The 23649-nt window shown below is 39.6% G+C and overlaps 1 protein-coding gene across 2 annotated transcripts in view; it reads right to left on the reverse strand.

The window, feature by feature from the left end:
* nrg1 (neuregulin 1) overlaps positions 1-23649 on the reverse strand; it is a 35466-nt gene that overhangs the window by 5362 nt on the left and 6455 nt on the right. The window contains exons 3-7 of one of the 2 annotated variants that reach the window (XM_084572130.1): positions 17137-17275; positions 14902-14969; positions 5640-5739; positions 4661-4814; positions 4443-4564 (exon numbers count right to left, since the gene is read on the reverse strand). In XM_084572130.1, coding sequence (XP_084428256.1) covers positions 4443-4564; positions 4661-4814; positions 5640-5739; positions 14902-14969; positions 17137-17275 — 583 coding nt within the window. Of the gene's footprint in view, positions 1-4442; positions 4565-4660; positions 4815-5639; positions 5743-14901; positions 14970-17136; positions 17276-23649 lie in introns of both variants that reach the window. The other variant, XM_084572129.1, reaches the window with a different exon arrangement.

A 23649-nucleotide genomic window follows, 5' to 3' on the forward strand; every position in this document is an offset into this window, starting at 1 on the left:
AAACACAGTCTGAAACCCCCAGAGCAAACATGAAAGCGACGGTGGCAAGAAAAAAACTTAGACACCTTGAGCAGAGCCCAGCTCATATGTGTAATCCAGCACATAACAGCAGGGTGTAAGATGGTAGCAGGCTAGATGTACATGGAACGCAGTAACGAAGTGTCTGGCCTAGTGTCCCAACGTCAAATTGGGAAACACCTCCAAAGGTAGTGGTGAATGGCCGAGCCAAGATCCTGCAGGGCTGCACAGACTGGCAAACTGGTGATGGCTAACCAACCTTACATAGGAGGACTGAGGGACAAACAGCATAAGAGGGCAGCTGTAATAGATGTACCAGATGGATGTAACAGCAACATTGAGAAGAAGGAACATACTATGAATTTTATTAAACACTGTCCTTACTTATAGGAAATTATTTGGATGAAAGAGTCTGCCCAGTGTAACTGCTTATTCTATGGATATTTTAGGTAAACAAGTTTAGTTATAAAAGAGTTTGTCATCTGTCATGGTATTCTTATAGGAGATCCAGTAAAAGGCGGAGGAAATTTATTGGGAAACACATTTTATGTTTAGTAGCTTTATAGACTAACGTATTGGAAATCATCGCCTTTGTAATATAAAAGCTTGTTTTATATCCTAGTTCCTAATTAGTTCTTTCTGCTGGTCATTTTCTTTATTTCTCGTGTAGGGTTGGTGTCATGGGCTTTTACGAGATCTTCAGTGTTTTGTCTAGTTCATTGTCGTTTCTTTTGATAAGAATAGAACAAGATATTATTTTGTGGCTGATTGCTGCCTTTTCTGTCTTAAAGAGCTACGCAGCTGCAGATACAGGGGAATGACTTAGTATCAGAAAGAATGCCCATATGATGAATGCACTCATCTTCAAGCAGTAATTTGTTGAACTGCCATCAACTATATATAGTCTATGTGGAAGTAGGAATAAATGATGCATGTAAAAAATCGAATTAATTTCCATAATATACATTACTGATAAACTGTATATATAAGAGAAAGATTGCTATGTCATGGAAATATTTTTTCAAAGCTTTTGATTTGATGTTAAACCCATTATAAGGAGCTGGCAGAGGTGGCAAGGAAACAACAGTTAATAAGTATCAGTTGCATCAGTTAGGCTGATGATGCCAAAGGCTTTTTGTTGAGCAGCTCTTTTCTTATGTTAGTATTGTTAAAGGAATGAGCAAAATTGATGTGGATGATCAGTGCGTTCCCATACTACACAGTATCTGAGTAACTTAAAATGGCTACATCGGAATGTTTTGAGTGAGTGTGTGTGTGATACGATACGATACGATACGATACGATACGATACGATACGATACGATACGATACTCCTTTAATTTATCCCACAGTGGGAATATTAAAAAATGTTTTTGGGGAAAAGATAAACACATGGAATGAAATAAACAGCGAGTAGGACATTTTAAACATTGATGCTTTAAAAAAAAAAAAAGGAAGTTGGTGTAGAACCTGGAAGGGTCAAAACGGCTGAATCAGGTCAATGTCTTGTGTGTAATTTTCTCCCTTCCTCCTCCTTCACATTTTCTTTCTTCTGTGCTAGGATATGATAAATATAAAAAGGGCTCTTCCAAGAATATAATGTAAAGATAAATAATAATGTAAAAATGATTAAATCAGTGTCCAAAAGGAATCAGTTCCCTCTGTTAATGCTAACTGAAACACCTCTAGTCTCGAGTTATAAAAAGATGATAACATTTGTCTGAATAATGTAATTTATGAAGATGGAGTTCTACTCAGTGGTTACACTTGGCTATAAACATTAACTATTAACACTATATTTATATCCTTTATTTATTTACTCAGACATTATGACGGAGACAGGGTCCTTGTCGACAATACAAACCACAAAACTGTGGGTTCATATAAAATAAAATATTTAGCTTTGATGTAAAATAGTAATTGTATATATTTTGCTATTTCAACCCTAATTGCTGTATGTTTGTATTCTGGAAGCCGTTTCTACATGGTTCTCTCTTTGTGACGCAGCTTTATAATTAATCAGTCAGTTACCTTGTACTTTAAGGCAAGTCCCTGTTGGAGTTGGGTGTGTCTCGGCACTTCTTTGAATGAGCACTTAAGTCACTGGTGCCACCAGTGGCATTCAGACGACCCCGGACGCCCTGTGTTTCCCGTTGGCTATTCTCCGCCAATGACATCACCGAGACAGACTCAGTGTCAGACAAAACACTGTTGCTCCAGTCATTACTCCAGCTGCAGAGACAGGGAGGGTGTCGTTTACATGAGGACCGGTTCAGACAAGCCCCAAATTTGATTTGGATTTACGATGGAAACAGTTGATGATGTAATCATGAAACGGAATTTTCTAAATTGTATTTTCAGCTAATCCGACTTTAGTTTGAAAAAAATTTAAGATAGTGAACCTAATAAGATTTTTTAATACCCTTTCTTTTTTATATTTTTGTTGCTGAATAAATTGCATCGTAGAATTAGGGATGCTTTGGTGCACAGTTGGCACAGCAAACAACAGTTTTTGTTAAGGTGACTATCTTGATCAAACCTGACCTGAATAAAATGTGTGCATAAAACACCAGCTTGTTATTGTGGATAAAACACCAGACTGGTACGGTGGCAAATGACTGCAGTGACGTGTTTTATGACAGCCACAGCTAAGGTTGCCTTCATTGTTTTGATGCTATGGTCTTCATCTCTTATTTCGGCTCGCAGGGTCTCACTTTTCTGGCAAACACTCAGACTGAGCCAGAACAGACAGCGTCTTTTGCAGAAGTGTCCTCTGGAGAACTGTGAGATTGTCCAAGAGCTAATTTTTAAATGAAAGGATTCCCACAGCCCCAGGTTCTAGTGTGATGCTACATGCATCAGCATATAGTACATACAGTTGCAACAGCTCTTTTTATAGACTTGTTGAGCTGCACCTGAATATCTTCCAGGTGGGAGAAGCCCAAGGCAGAATGATGAAAATGTACAACTTGCCACTGTGTAAACACTTCTCAGAGACAAGGACACTCGTCAACAGCCAGCTATCCTGCCCCTACCACCACCTATATTTGTTTTATTCATGTGGGTCTACTGGCAGCTAGTAAATCAGCTCAGACGTGCATTATGCCACCTCCTTCCATCACGTACTTGCACAGCTAATATTTATATATCAACAATTCAAAGTATTGTACAGTTTGGTGAAAGGATTATGTGGCTTGGGAGAATCAGTTATTCTCTGTACACCACACCTTTGGCAAGTGTCAGCCCTAATGGGACATATAATGAAATTACACACTGTACACAGGGACCCACACTCCTTGTCTCTATTTATCATCTTCATTGAGCCTTTAGTAGCATCCATTTGCCATAATATCAACATCAAAGGAATCTTGCACATATCATGAGATCAGTCTCTATGCAGATGACATGCTGCTATGTACCTCCCTAGAATACCTATTCAAGTACAGGTCCACAGCTGAGATGCAACAGCGCATACACCATCTTTTCCCATTATGCAACAGTATCCAGGCACTCACATTTTCCCCAAGCCGTCAGAGAAGTTCAGTCTCAACTTCACTTCAGCTTTACATAATGTACGTATACTAAACACTGATCAATCACAACCAGTCAAACAACCATATTCTGCCAGTCCATCCAACTTAAGCCTCATACTGACACTGTCAAAAACGTTCATCATCAAAGCACACTTCCATTGATAACGTGCAGACTGCAGTCATAAAATCATTGATAACCACAATGAACACGCCATTTTCCAAGTAAATGCCAGTTCACTGATGTGGTGATTATGTGTGCCAACATACCACAAGTCCACAGAGATATAATTGAATATAATGGCGTAAAGGAACTTATTATGTGATAATGTTGAGTCACGTGACTATAAATGCATGTAGATGGCTTGATTAAAACCATGCAATTGTAATGGAATATGCATTAGAATTAATAACATTATGTGAATCTATAGTTTATATGTTGCACAGAAAGCATGAGGGCTGAGACACTGATATGGTGTAAGTGTAGTAATTTTGGGTCCAAATAAAGTTGCAGCAATGGAGATGATTTACAATTGAGTTTTCTTTTCCAGGTGTTCACATCTTTTGGTTTTGTATGGAGAGTCAGGAGCATATGAAGTCTAGTGTAAGGTACAGGTTACAAAACTGATAATTATGGTTCAAAGATTTCAGTTACACAGTATACAGTGTTTAATGATGGTTGGTTGGTCTCACCACCAATGTGACGTCCGTGCTTAATAATGTTCTATGGCAACAGTGAGGACACCACAAAAGTGAACAGGCAAAAGTGGAATTGTTTTGTAGTGCAGAATACAGAGTGTGCCCCATGTTACCTGTATATACATTCTCTATCCAAGAACTATCCATCTGAGAAGGGAGCTTAAGATGTAAATGTAATGTAATTTCTGTCCTTACCTTTGGTTGGAGACTTGGGTGAGTGTGGTATTTTCATGTGCAGATAAGGCATATTTGCTTGTGGAGAAGGTTGTTTCGGTCTCTTTCTCAGCTGCATGCTGCATAGTCGTCCCATTACATTGCTGTACACACAGGAGCAAAAACCAGGATGACATTAGCAATGAGTGTACAGACTCGTTTCAGTGGCTTTCATTTCATAGCAACAAGTAGCAGCATACATTGATAAGCTGCAAATCTTGAAGAGGCAAATTAGAAATTTGCCGTCCTCTAGTAGAGCTCCCAGGGTTGGAGCCAGTACCCGCATTGGCATTCTTTTTTCTCTTATTCCTTAGGCTCTGTCTCAGGCGGTCACGTAGTTTCTTCCTCTGATTCCTGTTTGTGAAGAAACAAACTAGACTGTGAAGCAGCTCATATCACAACTACACAACATACTGTAGATGAAGTGAGTTTCACATGTACCAGAAGGAACACTTTTACCCCAAATTGCCTGTAATTATTGTCTGTAGTAATAATAATTATTGTTTTCCATGTATTGAGATCTAAAATATGCAGTTTGGACTATTTTTATAGCGTCCAAAAGGTCCACAAAATGAAATATTGTAATATTCTGATACACATGTCTGAAGGAATACCTGAATGTCTCAAATTGTTCTGCAACTGAATTACAACAAAAGTGAAACTCAGTGCAATCAAATTTGATATCAAGTTTGAAAGTCATAGTTTTGTTTTCAAGATGGTTATTTTCAATTGCCTCTGTATGACTTGGTTACTGTCATTTTGATTTTATAACATATGTATTGTATTTTTTGATTACAGTAGCACAATTAGTGCATCATCTTGCTGGACAATGGGCAATTAAGAATTCTCATCCAACTATTAATACATTTATTTTATTTATAAGCGCCTTTCAAGACTCACAAGGACACATTACCATTGATATTTTTCAATTGAGTATTTCAAATCTCATTGTAACAGATATTTACTTCTCTTCCTGGATTTGTACTTGGATCTAAGTATTCTTTCATTCACATATTAATTTTCTGTTGTTAACATGCACTTATTCAATCATAAGAAATGTGAAACAGTTCACAGTTGGGGAAATATGGGGATTTAGTGCGCTATTTGGCACCATATACTAACAATCTTGATAAGTACCTATATGTTACAAATTAATCATAAAAATGTGACATTAATTACTTTGTTTTGCAGTAGGCAACCACACACATGATTCCCACGACTAGGAGTGCAATGCAGATTCCTGATATTGTTAAAATACGTTTCTGATACAGCTCCTCAGCTTCTGAAAAAGAGGACAACCATTCTTTAAAATGTCATGTCTACAACACACAGTCACACACAAACACTTTCTGTACATAAAGACTGTTCCACTCAAACAACAAGAAAAAGGCTCTGTAATGAGGTTTTTACTTTATCCTTTTATATCCCATTATACTTTTATCAAAAGACCAAATGTATCCTTGTATCAGAGATCAATTTCTGCTATTAATAAGCTGAACTGTTCTCAACTGAGTGGTCAAAAATGTTGTGTTTAAGTCATGTCTCTATGTTAAAACAGATTATTGGCTAACTTACTGACGCCAGTATATACCAGAGGTTTTGCAAATAAGTTACCAGTCAGCTAGCAAAGAAAGAAATGATTCTGATACACCAACTTATCTTGGATCTTGATCTGTCAGCTAAACTTCTAAACCTCTAAATAAATATTAATATCTTATAAAGGAGGAACGTGTAGCATGGTCTGTGCTGTGAGGATACATCCGCACTAATAGGTTTTCACAGTAAAACAGCAATTTAAAACAAAAATATGCCAAATAACACTACTGGTCACAGGCAATGTCCACATTGCTTGCTACTATTCAACAGCTAATAGCCATAGACTGTATAAAGATGGACAGTGGAACAGCTCCTCAAATGTGAAGCTGAAACAAGTAGAGCTCCCCCTGGTGTCTGGCTGCAGTATAGGTCATAAGCTCCACCCCTTCCATGTTAGTGGATGGGACTTGGGGAAAACTATTAAACTAAACAATTTCTTCAAGGATGGTTTCAGTCAATTTAGGTTAATATAATACTGATGCATACTCAAGTGTCAGTTTTTCCAAGTTTCATTTGTTATTTGACGCTATAGGAACAGGAAGTGACCTCATGATGACTACCAGTTGCTATGCCAACTGCTATGTGAAGCGATCCCGTAGGACCGTGAGAGTTGAAAAAAATATATATAATAAATAAGTACAGTGGATCCTGGTGGAGGTTGAGCAGAGAGCAGTATTAATTAAACGAAAACACGAGTGAATCTGGATGAAGTGTGGGCGGGTCATCGATAGTGTGGGTGCTCATTGCCCCACTCTCGACTCATACTGTGCAGACTCTGGCTCCAAACTTGCAAGATGCTGCCGCCTGTATCCCCGGGAAACTAACGTCTGTTTGGCAAATGCAAGGGAGTGGGGACGGATTGTCCATATTTATATACAGTCTATGCTAATAGCTTAGACAACAAGCTCAGCAACATTATCCATGTTGAATTTACCATCTTTGGTTTCTTCTGGAAAAGGGTAATGGGGCATGATGAGTCAGGGAAGGACACAAAGTGACTGACAAGATCCAGTCAGGAAGCCAACATGCATAGACGCCCCTGTTGTGTTTGAGTCAACAGCACTTTCAACAGTATTAGTTTTAGGGCTCTGAAAAGCTGGAGTACTGTTGACACCAGACACGAGCACAGGAAAAGTTATTTATTTTGAGACATATGTATTAGTATGGATGTAGCCTTAGGCAAACAACAATAAGATAATTCAAACAGTTCACTTCACTAAGAATAAAAATCTGAATATGCCTAATACATCCAGTCACTCATTTCAAAGCAGAATAAGTTGATCATTCTGATTGCATGATGTCATGCTTAAGTTTGTTCTCATGTGTCACATTTGAACCATTTGACTGGCCTAGAGGAAGTGTTTAAGAATGTACAGCATTGTATTTTAACCGTTGCATAAAAACAGAACCAACATATTAATAATCATTATCAATGTACTGTGTATGTACACAAGAAATGTGCCAAATTTAACCAAGGCAAATTTTCTGCTTTCACCAAGCATGTTCATATTACATATATCATTAGGATTTCAACAGATACACAGCAGATGTCCTGCCCTCATTGTGATTAGAAGAAACAGAAACTGTATTATGTAGGGCTGCTGTAAGGAATAGTGGGTATAATGAACACTTGGAAACATACAGCCTGATGGAAGGTGGAACAGGTGGAAACAGGCAGATGGAGAACAATGATGCCACTATTTTGTTTCATGCTGCACATAAAACGCAGGGAGGGACAGCTGAAGGGATGTGAACATACAGCATCAGAAATGCACAGCCTCTCTGGCTGTCATGATGTTATTTGACATTTGTTAGTTAGCAGATGCATCACAGGTGCTTTGTCATAAACATGATCAATGTGTTGTTGTTACTTTGGATCTCTAAAATTTGAGGAGAATGTGACGTCTTATGTGTGCTGATGGTCAAAGCTGTATGGTCCCCTCATCTAACAAGAGGAAACTAGCTTTAGCAAAGGGTTTCGGGTTACAGTCTTACATCTTACATCTGCAAACTAAGAGGAAGGAATAATTCATACCCATAAATTCAATCCCAAGATGTTCTGTCAGTGCAGACAGGTGACAAAAGAAGGAAAAAAAGAAAAGAAAATAAGACTTTTAGATGAGGAAATATTTCTCATGTGTTTTCAAGTGAAGAGATGTATATCATATTTAGGAGGTAACACACTATCAAAACTCATCATACATTAATGTGTACAATGGCATGCTATACAATCTACACACTGATGTTTTTCCAGATGCCAGGATGGGATGTGCTTTTCTATGGATCTAAGTAAAACCTGGAACAGATTGCTATGACACTATACAAACATAGTACACGCTAAATATTAACACAGTAATATGAAGCTTAGGTGAAAGTTCAATAAGGAAGATCTGTCCCCTCACGATCCGTTCCTCTTTGGTGAATGTGGGTTGTTGCTCTATCTCCTCATCTTTTCTATTTTCACACGCTGTTAAAATCAGTTTGTCCACAATTACTACATCACTACTTCCATCCAATTAATATTTTCCCACCTTCACCCAGCCAATCATTCTCTCGTCCCTGGGCTTCAAAGTCACTGTCATTCTGTCACTTCATCTGCATGTTGGTAGTTGCGCAACCTTCACCCCATGGTTATCCTACAAGTCTTCATCAGAGGTCTCTTTCAGCCACCCGTCAACTCTATCTCATTCGCTACCACCACTAGCGTCTAGACTCCAGGGGGTCCCGTCCCTATTTACCTCCATCATCTGAGATCCAGCTGAATGACACCGTTGCTCTTGGGTCTAACCACCGAACTTTTATTTTGCATGTTGATGTTCCTGTTCCCTCCAATAAATATTCATTCTTCACCTACTTGATCTCTCCTTATTGAACCCACAGTCATAAACTGTATGAACCACATGAGCTTTTGACAATTTTTTGACCAACTGTCCCCAGGGACTAGGATCCTTTGGAGATACTCAGTGAGTTTCCAGTAATATGACCCGCCTCCAGATTCAGTTCCGAGGGTATTATCCAGGGTAGTAAATTCCAAAAGTATCGTTTTTCAAATGCTATACTGTTGAAAAAAATGACGTCCCTTTTTCCATACATCAGTGTTGCACTGATGTGGTTGCAACAATTTGCTCTATCTGCTATCTATCTACTGTTGCTACACAACACCGTCAGCTGCCCCATTCGAACTATCAGGGACTGGGGACCGGATTATTCCTCTGATTATCAGAAGAGGTGAATTCAGGGATAAATCACCCTGAAACTCCTGCAGTCTGAGTTTAGCATTAAACCACAGAGAAGCAACGATCTTGAGGGACCTTTTAGTTCTTTGAAAAGTTCCTGCTAATAAAGGTACTCTAAAACTCCAGAATACATATATTTTATTGTTTTCCATTACCTTACATCCCCATCTTTCCATCTTTCTATAATATCAGATGACCAGATCATTACGGGGCCATCTACTGTATATACTGCAGAGGTGGGCCATCAGGGCCAGCAAAGTCTTCTCTGCTGGCATACACTTCATCATAATCACTGACTTACATTTTAATATTTCCCCATTAATCTTATTAAATATTTCCCAATAGTCTATGCCTTTCATTTTATGGCTTGTCTGTCTCTCAGCTGCGGTGCTTCTGGCAGTGAAACTTAGCATTAGAGCTTTTATCTAATCATATTTCAGCCGTCATGTGAGTCAAAGAAATCTGCCTGGGCTTTCACCATTAAAACTGTGGGTGGCTGAAGCTTAGAATATATTGTAATGACGCTGTTCCTTTAACCAATCACATTTCAAGTTTGTGTTCTTAGGCGTTCTCTGTGGCCTATGGTGGCGTCCCCATTTTCCTGTCCTCTGATTGGAGGGTTAGAGAGCGGCTCAGTTTAAGTCAAGCTAGCGGTTCATGTTCATCTGTTAACGTTTTCATAGCTATTTTTTTAACTCACAATGGCAAAGGAGGAGAGGCTATCAATCTGGTTGCAGATCTTCCCTGGAGGTAGCTAGCCTGACCCAGCCAGGGAAAGGGTGCTTCAGGTCAGCAACTATGAGCATCTTTTATGAATATTTTTGTCATTTTATTGGGTCGACATTGATATTACTGCAGGATTTGACATATGTGGCACTGGTGTGCAGCTGCAGCACAGCAGTGGGCGAGAGGAGACTTTTTGAATTGTTCTAAGTGAGTTTCCTGCTTTAGTAATGGCATTCATCTCACACAGGAGATACAATGCAACGTCCTGTTTTATTGCGTATCCCTGTGATGTTGATGGTTTCTACAGCAGTGGCTTCATAACTATCGTATTGTGTTTTGAATAATGTTGGAGGGCATTGAAAGCCTAGGTGGAAAATGCACAGTCTGCCATTGATATACTGACTTATGACTTGAGCCGAGTGCCGTAACGCCAAACTGTGTAGATAGCACATACTGCTGCCATTTGAAATGATTTGACACTCTACAGTATAAAAAGAAAATAAAAAATGTCCCATTACACAAATGTTTCAGCTCAGTTTGTGACTGAAAATTGTGTTGCACATAAATAATTAAGTTTCCCAGTCCTTGGCCAGAGAAATCAACTGTAATAGCCCTTCAAAGAAGCTCTTACGACACAACTTTGAGTCCCCTGTACTTCTAAAATACTGGTAAAAGTACCCTATGTATTCCTAACACAACACCATTTCAATTAAAACTTTCTACTGAACTGATCTGGGTATAATGTTAAACATAATATGTTCAACTTTAAGGCACTACTACTGCAACAATGTGTACTTACATCAGTGGCCCTTGCATGTTAGACTGCCATGCCAAAAATTCAGGAGACAGGTATACATTCAGTCTGAAACACTCTAAATTTATCATGCTGTGATCATCATGCACCATTCGCAAACACATGCTTAGGGCTCATTATCTTCAATGAAAATGACAAGGTCTGAAAATGACTAATGCTACACAACACACTGGAAACATGTCATTTAAAATACACAGAGCAAACACTGCGACTGCTGTCGCATTGTTGCTCTTACCAGTTTCACTGTTGACGTCCAATAATGAACCTTTAAGTAGTTTTTAAATCCAAACTAAAATCCAAATAGATAAAGAAAAAGATGGACACTAAGTGTCTTACCTATGTCAGTCATAGAAGTATGTATAAATGGCACACCACTACTGGCGCATTTCACATGTCTTTCTGTGCAGCTTTGCATTTTTTGCATGTCATTTTACAATGGTAAATGACAAATGAGAAGGTTAGGGTAATGGCTCAGGGGAGGCATAGGCAGTCATTCATCCACGTTAAATGTTAATACAACATTTGTGAATGCAATAATAATTTAAAACATAACTCAGCTTGTTACTAAGATGATGTTAGATGATGCCAGCCTTAGTGCTTGTGAGTCAGTGGCACTTCTAAAGGGAAACCTTTGGTCTGACGAACATGAATGAGCATGGAACAAAGGATTGATTGGGTAGTGTGCTGCATCATCAACACTACATCAGTGAAATAGCAAGGACCCTGTACCAGATGCTGAATCAACACCAGAAACAGACAACCCCAGAACAGCCAATCAAACTACACCAGTGCATCCACTGAGAAGAGGTCAAACCAGATGTTAGAGCCCATCAATCCATCAAAGAGGTTGTAGTAGGAGAAACACTAGGAGTGACTAAATCAACAGTTTGCTTGTGCTATATTCTGAGAAAAAAAAAGAGGGTGAAAAAAATGGAGTCTACATGAAGGACAGGAGTGGGGGATTATCGCAGGATCCTTTCCACAGTAAAGACAAACCATTCACAACATCTGGACAAGCAAAGGACACTCTCCAAGAGGTAGGCCTATCATTATCCAAGTCTATCATAAAGAAGAGAATAAAAACTGGTTGCACATCTACATCTAAATTGGAAGTGACTACCCTCAGATTAAAGTTGATCTTGCACTTTAAGACCATATTCATTATGCGACATTAACTCAAATATATTTAGGCGAACACCGTCCTGAAATAACTAAAATAGTGTCAGTTTCCAAAAATATATGGCCCTGGCTGAAGCCCCATCCATACTCAGATTTGCGCTTCATAAGACTGCTTATTCAGACGTAGCTGGCAATGACATCCTTTCCAAGGGAGCACTCAGTCCTACTGGGCAGGTCTGAGGTCTTGGTTGAAAGACGTGCAGTAAGTGCAATGACAAACCACAACTCATTTCTTTTTCTGCAATTCACCAAAGACGTTGGAAAGCTTCCAGCAGCAACAGTTATCAAGAGATCAGGAACCCAATGTCCTGTACTCTGAGCTTCAGTGCCATAATGGGCTAAATGAATGTTTAGTAGTTGAAAAAGAATCCACTCCATGGAACCAGGAAAACTGAAACACAGCAGGTTGCAGGGTTACAGTATTTTCACACAACCAGTGCAAGAGGATGGAGTTGTGAGTTATGAATCTGTTGAATCTGTTGTGTAGCATGTGGTTTTTGTAGAGCAAACAGTATACAGTCAAGGTTCTGCTACTAAACTAAGTGCTCAACTGTAGCTGTTCTTACATATTCTCATGTAGTTCTAAATGGCTGCTTCTGTTATATTTTTTGCTCACAGGCAGTTTAGTTTGGCCTAGAACTTCATGTCCTGAGTTGCAGGTTTGAAGCAATGGACACTGCTTTTAGTTGAATGGCTTTCCTGCAAAGCATTACTTGGGCCTTCCGATTACTTTGCAGCAATGATACTGACCAACGTGCACATTCTTAGTGGAAATAGTCGGAGCAGATTGTAACAGAAAAAAAGTTGGATATTTGCTTGCTTGTTGTTTGAAACCTAAAATTTCTTTGTCCTGTGTTGAAGATGGGAAGTAATTGACTCAACATGCACTTCATTAGGAACACCTGGATACATGCTTATTCATGCAGTTATCAAGTCAGCAAATCATGTGGCAAAAATGAAATGCAGAGGATTCAGTTAATGTTCACATTAAAAAGCTAATTGTGGAAAAGAAAAAAAAATGTATTTCCAAATGTTCTTATCTCAACACACAATAATGTTTAGTTATGAGTTATGAGTTTTCTCATACTGGGCCACAACAGCAGAAGACCTCGTCCAGTCAGCCAAAAGTTTGGGCCCCTTACTACCAATCAGTATTGGAGTACTGCTGCTGACATTGCTGCACTTCCTTTTAGGGCCACATTTTACCATCTTCTGATTGCTACTTCCAGCACGAAAATGCACCATGTCACAAAGGAAAAGTCATTTTAAATTGGTTTTATGAACAGTTTGCCTCCCAAGTCACCAGATCTGAATCAAGTAGAACACGTTTGTTTATGCAGCAGAACAGGGGATTTGTAGCACAAATGTGCAGGTAACTAATCTAACAAAATGATGTGATCATCTTGTGGAACCCATGTGGCAAAGAATTAAGACTGTTCTGCAATCAAAGGAAAGTCCTACCTAGTATTATTGCTGTTCCTAATAAGGGTGTTTGTTGAGTGTATATAAAGGCGATATTTAAGCCTAGCGGCAATAAGGATTGTAATGTAGACAATTCATCTTCTATTTTAAATATATAAACATAATTTCTATAACTTCTACATTACCACATGCGACATTAACGTAAACCATGAAAGAGAAACACTAACATCAGCATGCAAAACACTGGAAAGATCACAGATCTATGGAGGAAAAACAACCGCACATGTACAAGTGTTAATCAAGCATGCTCCAATCCAAGAAGAGGAAGATAAAAGAGGAAATAGACATACTGTAAAAGCTAGCCATTACATAGTTTTGGCAGCGATCACCAGTAAATTCATTTGGACACCTGAGTAGGAAACACAAGAGACAGACAAGAAGAGAGAGGGAGTTAGTTTAGACAAGAGCTGTGCAAAGCCCACAACAGTCATCACTGGTGTTTGTAGGGAGTACCACTAGACCAGTATGTCTAGCTAGGATCTGTGAGTCTGAGCTCAATTAATCATCTCAGACACAACATCAATTTCTAATTTAGGGACTATATAGCAGTTATATTTTGCACAGGCCCTCCAGCAAAGCAGTTTGAATACTCTCTTCACAGCAGACTGAAATTTGCATGTTCGTACAAGACAGCTCAGGAAAAGTCCGGACTTTGGAATATAATCCTATATATGGGGTGTGGTAACCCCACCCTAACAGCTACATACAGAAGCTATTGCATGGCAATCATACAGTATGTCCATCAAAGAGGGAATGGGTTCGTAGTGGCTCTGTTACCCCGTTTCCACCCACTTGAACAGGGTTTGCTTTGGCATGGGCTTGAGCGCCACCACTGAGCTATATCATTAAATCAGCACTGGTGCCACGTTCACACTGGTTTTCCTGCCCGACCAGCAGTTCTTTAGTTGGCAGATAAAAATTTGGCTCCAAATTGGCCCTCGAACTGCCAAAGTGGAAAGTCCTGATGGTGCAGTAACCCAACTTGAGTGCTAAAGGTGGTCAGTCTATCACTGAGCTACTGGGACCAAGTAATGATGTTAGAGGTATGATCTCCCATGTTTTGGTTTCATAGGGAATGGTGTGAGGCTGAATGGAAAGAGTTGTTGGGAATATGCATCACCTCCACACAAGACATACCACTTCAACCTGAAGTGAAGGTTGTTCGCTGCTCTGAACAACATGGATGGAATGAGATGAGGTGTGAAGTACAGTACATGCAAAACTCAGTGCACTACTCTGCAAAGTGAGCTTAAGCCTTTAACACCCTGTTTGAGGGTTTCATTTGATGTTATATAGATAGTTAGGCCTGATCACTATACAAGAGAATTGTGGATTTCTCCACCAATTCATGAAAGGGGTGAAACACCAGCAATGACATGTGGGACTGAATACAGTTATGTTCACATACGTTTTGGGTTTGAGACTTTGTTAAGCACAGCTTGTTCACATCGGTGTCCAGTGAATCCCGCCAAGCACCTGGTTGATGGGTAAAAAGGAAAAGACAAAAACACCATCTACATGTTACACACAAGACGTGAACACATATGGACAAACATAGAGAGATGCAGTATACAGTCACATGACAGGTCACAGTCCAAGGTCGACAAACAATGTTGATATTGGACAGTTGAGGAAAATACTTTCTTACATTAGTGGCAAACTTTGTGTTCAAATGCAGTCCCAATGTTACAGTCTTGTAATTAGATGTTTAAGGTTAGTCAGCACAACTATGTTGTTCAAGTTCACATCCAGTACTCTAACATAGGTGAACTTCCAATACAATGGAATTCCTTGTGATACTGGTATATAAATGTACTCAAATTCTTTTTCGAAAAGATGACAGTGGGGGGTCTGTTTTGTCCCTGTCCTCTTCCCCCTCCTCCAGGTAAGTATCTAGTTGTTAATGGACACAAGTTGTGCCAGTTTCTGGTCATTAACAGAAATAAGTCAAGCAAGTTTCTTATTTACACCTCAACTCCCCACCAGTCCCTTAGAACTGAAGAAGCTCAGATGAGTGGCCAAACACCTTCTCAAAAAACTCAACAAATCCAATTGCCTTTTTAAAATGCTTTTTGGATATACCATGACCTGACTGGGAAACTTCACATCCAAATAGAGAGTAAAAATATCCAAATTAGCCTTTGCAGATATCCAAGTTGTAGTTAAAATTTATGGAAACTATTTCCAGACTGTCTTGCAAGACCAGAACACCATACCAAATATCAGGGTCACATGGCCATTAGAGGCAGTAGATGTGGTAGTAATATGGCATTGGGTATTTACTTTGATTCCACATTACTGTACACCACACTCATTAAGTTGAAGAAGACAGCTTTACGAGGCTGCATGCGATTTTCCATTTACACCGTAGACCGTCTCCAACTGGCAACAGATGCCTTGGGATGGCACAGAGTTCACTAGATAATACAAGGGAAGTGCCCACAGATGTTATTACAATTTGGGCTGTAAACCTCAAAGTCTTGGACTTGCATTTGTTTGGGTGGATCAAATGCCCACTAGTGGTGTACAAATTTGTGTTATTGTCTAGTCCAGTGAGGCTTGCATTATAAGAAATCTGTTCGAGTTTAAACAGTCAAACAAGTATACCTTGTCTTTATGATACCTGACTGCTAGCAAACAATTTCTGGTAAGTGCCATGAATTAAGATGTTTACACCTTTGTGATCAAACATTAGCTAGCTTGCTAGACAACTTGTTGGCATGTCCATGCTAAGCCAGCACAATTTCAGACCTACACTGACCACACTGAAACATCCAATCAGCAATAAACATTCCTGACAACAGCCATGACAGGTATCTTTGGCTAATCATATGTTTCTCAAAGACAAGTCCTTCATTGTGGATGCTCTACAAATGGTTGTCCCTCCAGATGGTGGACTGGTGGAACTCTGCAAGGAAAAGTTAGGATTACAGCATTGACAACATCACCCCCAAAACAGAGAGACAGTTATCAAAAATAGAGTCTGACAATAAACCATATGTCAGTACTGGCAAGTGTTTCATAGATGGAGAGAACTCGGCCTCAGGCTGTAGTGAAATCTTGATGTACCTCTCCAAGATAGGCTGCTAACTTTTTTTTTTCTTACCATAGGCAGGGAATGAGTTGCTATGTTGAATATTGCTAACAGTTAGCCTTCAGCTACCCATAGCCTAAGGCTCCTGGTTGCAACTGTGGCTAATTTGCTCAAGTCAGGCCCACGTCTGCATAGAAACTGGACGGTCATCCCTATATTGCCACTACACAACAGCACTAGGATCACATCACAACTAGAGTGACAGCTTGTGAAGCTTGTGCATATGCCTTTGCTGGTCAGATGGGCTGCTGCTGTTGTCTCTGATTTTTACCATCCAAGTTCTGTCACAACATGTCCTGTAGACATTCTGCACTGCAGAGATTTTTGTTTGTTGTGAAAAGAAAGCAAAATTAAAAACGACTGCATACATTTACTCCCACGATCCTTGCATGGTACAGTTTACCTCTTAATCAGCCATACACACATCGGCAAAGAGAACAATAGTTGGTGAGCCACAACTATTGACATCTCTAGATGACATTGTGTCCAGGTCAAAACATAGAGACTAAAACAAATTGCATTAAAACTCTTGAATCAGCCCATTCATACCTGCAGAGAAATTTCACACTGCCTGGTGTGATTTCAAAGGTGTAGCAGTCCCCTCCGTTAACACAGTAGTTCTTCTGGCTGTCACTGCAGGGAGTCACGTGACTGGAGGTCTTGGCTGTAGTGGTGGTGCTGGTGGTAGCTGCAGAGGGATAACCATCATTAGTGCATCAAGAAATTAACAAAGGCAAACGGGTTTCTCTGAGTTTGTAAAATAACAGCAACTTGTTAGCTAAAGCCAGCCTGTGTCTTTTTTAGCAAGGTGTGGAAGAAAACCTCCCTTGCTTCAATTCAGCCAGCATTTCTATCCTGTGTCTTTCAGACAGGCCTGTCTGGCCTGACTGTTTGGGCTGTAGCCCTGTTAACTCTTCTTTTGGTTCCAGATCATTTTCCTCTTCGGGAGGTTTGTCAATACATATCTGAACATTAGTGAAAGAAGATGGTAGCATTATCTTCAATAAACAGAGACCTTGCCAGTGAAGAGCATTTGTGTCAATGATACCAGTGAGGTAGGTGACCCATGTCATGTTCTGAACAGTTCCTCAATAAAATGATACCAGTTCAAACATTTGTCAAATATTTACATAGGTTTATTACTGGCAAAGGGGATTAAGCTGGCGCATAAACATCCTCTCATTCTGAGGTTTATAGACGTCTACACCAAGTTATGTAATATGAGCGGGGAATAGGTTTTATACAGTTAAAGTACTTTGCACAATAAAAGTAGCTTAATTGTGCACATGATTGATAGCAACACTAAAGTAGCCCACACTCATGTTAGATAGCCTAAATGTTTTATATCGTATCAGTCCGATCATCCCAAAAACAACGGTATCACCAAAAGAAAGCTTCATGTTAATATATGGCAACTGTCTATTTACAGATTGACGGAGAACAATCTGAGTGTAGCCATTGATGATTAACAAAAAGGCCAATACTCCTAGTTTCAGACACTTAATATATATAGTTTTAAAAGACAGATCTGAAATGAGAGCTGGAGTCCAGATGGATGAAATTTGTATTCCTACTCCAAACATAGAATTCTGGTTGAGTATTTCTTTAAATACTCAAATACTTACATTGCTATGACAGTTAGTTACACATTTCACCTTTACAGACAAATCTCTGGTTTTAATTCTGTACACTTCAGGAGATACTCCCTACAGTAAAAGTGTGATATATCAGTGAACACAATGTCGCTCTAAAGTAACCTGACGCACCAGATTTTTGTTATACAAAACCACCTGAGCTGTCGTCCTTGGAGACTATTTTGAAAGAGCAGGCACTTTCAAAAATAATCATCTGTCTCTCACCGTCCATCACGGGCTAACTTCAACCTATCCGATCACTTCTACCTAAAGCATGCCTCTAACTGTTAGCTGTTCCTCATAGGACACTTTTTGGTCAGAGCGACTGTTGGCCAGTGACAAGTGGGTAGCTTGAAGTCTGTCATTAAGGACTGTTGTGTGATCTCATAAATCTTGGGAGAATCCAGCTGCGTCATTGCAAAAGAATCCCTTGCAGGGAGTGCTGTATCCCATTTCAAAAATTTCAGTAGGAAAGAATTTGATGAGTAGGAAGTCAGCAGTGGTATGAGAAAGAGCATTTTTCAGTCTGACTCATCTCAGGTCAGCATCTCTGAGTGGAAACACTTTCTGCTGTGTCACTATACACCCCTCCCTTTTAAGCTTGTTGACTCATCTTCATATCACTTGTGGCTACGCACATAATGCTACACCCTCCAATTTGGATGTGAATACCCTCAAATTAAAGCGTAAAAGAAAATAAGGAAAAGCATAATTGGTCCCCTTTAACTCTCATGTTTTGACATGAGGCTCAAATTACTCTAATCTGACATGTCTGCAGTAACTATCCATAATGTGTACACCTATTTTTATTTTATTCTTCATATTAGTGCAGATATATCACATGATTACAGATCATTCATAAAACGAGATACGGGGAAAAAGTCTCAGGGGTGAATGGCTGCAACGAGTACAATACTGTCAACGTGCAGGGGCATTATCAGCAACACACAACAAACTTTAGCTCTGCTACGAGCAGCTACCTCAGATTACCGTCTCTGATAAAAGTATGAATGAGAGGATGAGAAGAGCGATTATGCAGCTGAGTAGAGTTGCAGATCGATCAGGGTGCAAGACACGCATTACAAATAGGGCTGAATCAGAACCCGCATTTATGCCTGTAAAGAAGATTAACTTTTAACCCTTTCCAATCTGGATGTCCTAGCGCCAGGGCCAGGACATGTCTATTGTTAAGTACATCAGATTTAGAAACATCTGCAAGACCACATTTATAGTTATTATACTAGATCTCTGTAATACATCTCTGCTTGAAATCAATTGACTGTTCTAAGCCTTAAGCATACACCCATCAGGTATAACATTATGACCACCTTCCTAATATTGTGTAGGTCTCCCTTGTTCCTCCAAAACAGTTGTGACTCATCAGAGAATGGACATGGGCCTTCTGAGGGTGTCCTGTGGTGTTGTGGGCCTTTGGGTCCTATGGTTTGAGGGGAGGGGCCTCTGTGGATCATCCCACAGATACTTGATCAGTTTGGGATCTAGTGAATTTGGAGGCCAGGTCAACACCTTGTGCTGTTCTTCATGTTTTTTTAGTTGTTCCTAAAGCGCTTTTGTGTGTGTGTCTGTGTCAGGCTGCATCCTGCTGGGGATGGCTGCTGCCATCAAGGAGTGTCATTGCCATGGGGTGGGGGTGCCTGGTCTGGTCTAGGTGGGTGCTACATGTCTAAGTAACATCCACATGAATGAATGCCACGTCCAAAAATTTCCCAGCAGAAGATTGGACTGTCACAAGATGGTCACCGCTGATCACCGAAATTCATTAAAGAGACTTGAATATGTCCTTGGGATTAAAGGAACCACTCTATGCTGGTTTATGTCATATTTATCATACCGATTCCAGTTTGTTTATGTTACCAATTATTTTCTCCATGCACACAAAAGTTGGGTCATGGAACTCCACAGTAGTCTCTTCTCTCATTTTTCACCTTATACATACTTGCTTCTGTGATATTATTGTGGAAACACTATATAAACTGCCGTTGGTGGTGAGGGGGAGACACCGCTAAGAACATGCTATACAGCAGTAGCACATGAATGCATGGATAACGAGAGAGAAGAGAGTAGAGGGTGCCTTGTATGTAAAGAGGAGGATTTTAAATTCTATTCTGGATTTCACAGGAAGTCGATGAAGAAAGGTTAAAACTGGAGTAACATGATCTCTGTTGCTAATTCCCGTCAGTGCTCTCACTGCAGTATTTTCAATCAGTTGGAGGCTTTTTAAAGAGCTATTTGGACAGCCACATGGTAATCAATTACAGTAATCCAGCCTGGAAGACACAAATGCATAGTTTCTCAGCGTTACTTTGAGACAGGATGTTTCCAATTTTGACGATATTTCTCAGGGGGTTAAGGCAGTCCTGGTTACTTCTTTAATGTGAAAATTAAAGGACATACCCTGGTCAAATGTAACCGTAACATTTAGGTGAAAGTAAAACTGTCATTTCTGTGTGAGTGTTTTAAATGTCATTGGTGGCCCAGTAATGGTTACTTACTTTATAGTCATTTTTGCCTCACAGTTACAGAGCCTCTAATAGACTTTGAGTATTTTGTGAAATTATGTTACAGCAATTACTGTTCATTCATACTGTTCATAATACGTCTGTGGCTGTATTAGAAACCAGAGCCAAGCAACAGCATCCTAGCAATAGGGGTGTGTCCTTGAAGGGTTTCAGTTACTCTGCTCAAAGCATCCTGCTGTTTCTGTCCTCATCACGCTCGTGCAGAGAGGAATGCAGATTTGCTCACTTAGTTTTTGCCGGTGGATCAGAAGCATCAAACCAATAGGAAGCTAGACGGTCGGCATTGGAGCCTAGCCAAAGGCTGTTTCATTGCTCTGCTGGTCAGGCTCTTTGGGCAGAGCCAGGGTTATGTTTGCACAGGAATCAGTCTGCTGCAGTGGATGGGGTTTCTGTCAAGTGTTTGTCAAGGACAAACCATGATGCACTGCACCAGCAGAGATCTCGCTCTGCGTGATTTACTGGAATCACAGCAGGCACATCTGGGACAAGGGGAAAGGAGTGGGAACAGAAATCATCCAAATGTGAATCAAATATTTACACAGTTTCTGAATATAGCAAGAAAAATCAAATCTTAAATCACTTAGGCTGCTGTCACAAAATGGATGGTTGGATATAACTGTTCAAAACTTTTTAATTCTATTGATTTATTTATGAGATTGTAATGTCTGCAGTTAATAAATAGAAGAGTTGCTCCTGCAGAAAAACACACGCCTTTCAAACATTTTGAAAGAAAGCAGGACTGAGCAATTATAGAGTTAGTGGGGAATATAAAAGTTGGTTCAGAGGCTTTTCCTCCACACACTATCTCTGTCTATAACTGTCTATATAATAGAGACAAATCAGCGCAGCCACAGACTTTGGTGGTGATGACACATCAGTTAACACTGCATCTGGTCGCAACTATGCAAACATGATAAATGATCGCATAGATCCAAATGACTACACAAACACAGCTTTCTGAAATGTTGATGTATGTCCAAAAAACTGCCAAAATGGTTGCATTATTTCTTCTTGCTAGCTTACAAAACCCCAATTCAGAAAGGCACAAAACGTACAGGGTGTAGAATACACAACAAAACACAAATTAGGGTGCATTATGTTGCCCCCAATTTTTCAGGAATATTAACTAAAATACTGAACTGTGAGCTGTGCAGATACTGCATGTTCGGGTCAAAAGAGGAAGCACTAAGAAGTTTATTTTAGTTACTTCAAATGAAAATAAATGATCAGATCAGACTGTAATAAAGATGCATTCATGTGTTTACACCTTGCATTAACATGCATTTCCTTATCTGCAGCATTTTCCAGATTTAGTGTTTGTTAGTGACAGGTGTATATGCACCATAGCTCATCAAGGTGCAACACCTTAAATGAGAGTGAAAATGTTCTTCAGTGATTTATTGTGATTCTTTTTTTTTTTTCTCCCACCTGAAGGCCAGCGTATATTTTGTTCACTCTTAAGCGGCTGTCTATTATTTCATAGCATCTGTCAACAGTGGACTCATAAAACAATAGATTCCACTTTTTGTCAACTTCCCATCCAGCAATCACATTAAATCCTGCTAATGTTACTCTGACAGACAACATTTGGTCATAAAATATTAAGAGTAGCCATTTGCCACTTTCATCATTCATTATAGTTGTATGATTCATGGCTACATCACTCAAACCAGCTGTCACAAACTTATGTAGGTCAAGTGAGGAGAACACTAATCTGCCTTCTTTCATATTATATAACCAATTCTGCTTAAAAATTTTCCAGTATTTGTAGCCAAAATAATTCATTCAATAATTCTAGCTGACAGATAATGACGCATGACAGATTAGATGCATATTATCTTGGATGAATTCCTTTTAGGAGATGTGCAACGTTCCTTTTCATTGGTAAGACTATAAGACAGAGCAATAATCTCGACAAAACGTATCCATTAATGCCATTTGATAGAGAAATCCCCAAATTATGCAGTCCGGAATAATAACTGCAGCCATACATGAAACCTGTCAGCTAAACAAACATTGCAGAGCCACAGTCTAACAATTACTGGATTTAGTCTAATACCATTAAATCACTTAGTCAGTTACTGACGCCTTATGGTGGACATAGAGAACGGTTCAGTTTGTGTCGACTATTTTAGAGAGGTGTGGATTAGTTAATTTGCAAACTCTGTGGTTCATGAGGTTTTTCTATGAATTCTTAGGCAAACTGGGGCGACTGTGATTCAGTAGGTGGAAACGAAGGGTGGCAGACAAAATTTCTCTTTTCACATCTAACAAAAAAATGTAATCAAACTGCATTGTTTTGCGGTGGTTTGAAATCAGTAACTGTTTTGTTGGATGTTGTTTGAACAGGACGATTCAGTGACTCACAGTTTCTATCTCGTCTCAAGGTGTGGCGCCAAAACAAGAAGTAGTGTGCTGTTACGTAGTGTAGAAGAGACTAACGGTGTGGAAGTGGCAGTGGTTCATAATGTTACTGTATGGAGTCTTGGCTTAGTAGCTTGATCGGGTTGTCCAGTTAGATCCCAGCCACACAACCACATGCCGAAGTGTCCTTGAGCAGGACCCTGAACCTTAAGTTACCAGGAGCGCTCGGTACTGTGTGTGAATGTGTGAAGAAGCAGGTAGGCGTGTCAGTGTGACAGTAAAAGCTCTACTGAGTACCAATGGGTAGAAAAGCCCTGTATGAATAAAAGATCATTCCGCGGAAACGTCTTCAAACTTTCTCATAAACATACTCTTACAAGTGCTAACAAGAAGTCCAATTTAATGGAAAAAGTCCGGTATTAACGTAAGAAGCACACCTGAGTACTTTACGCATTATGCTCAAGTGACCTTGTAAGGCTTTAGTTAAATGTAACTGCAATCAGGTAGTAAAAAGCAAGCTTCTT

Source organism: Chelon labrosus (genome assembly GCF_963514085.1).
Source record: "Chelon labrosus genome assembly, chromosome: 22".
Taxonomy (NCBI): Eukaryota; Metazoa; Chordata; class Actinopteri; order Mugiliformes; family Mugilidae; genus Chelon; species Chelon labrosus.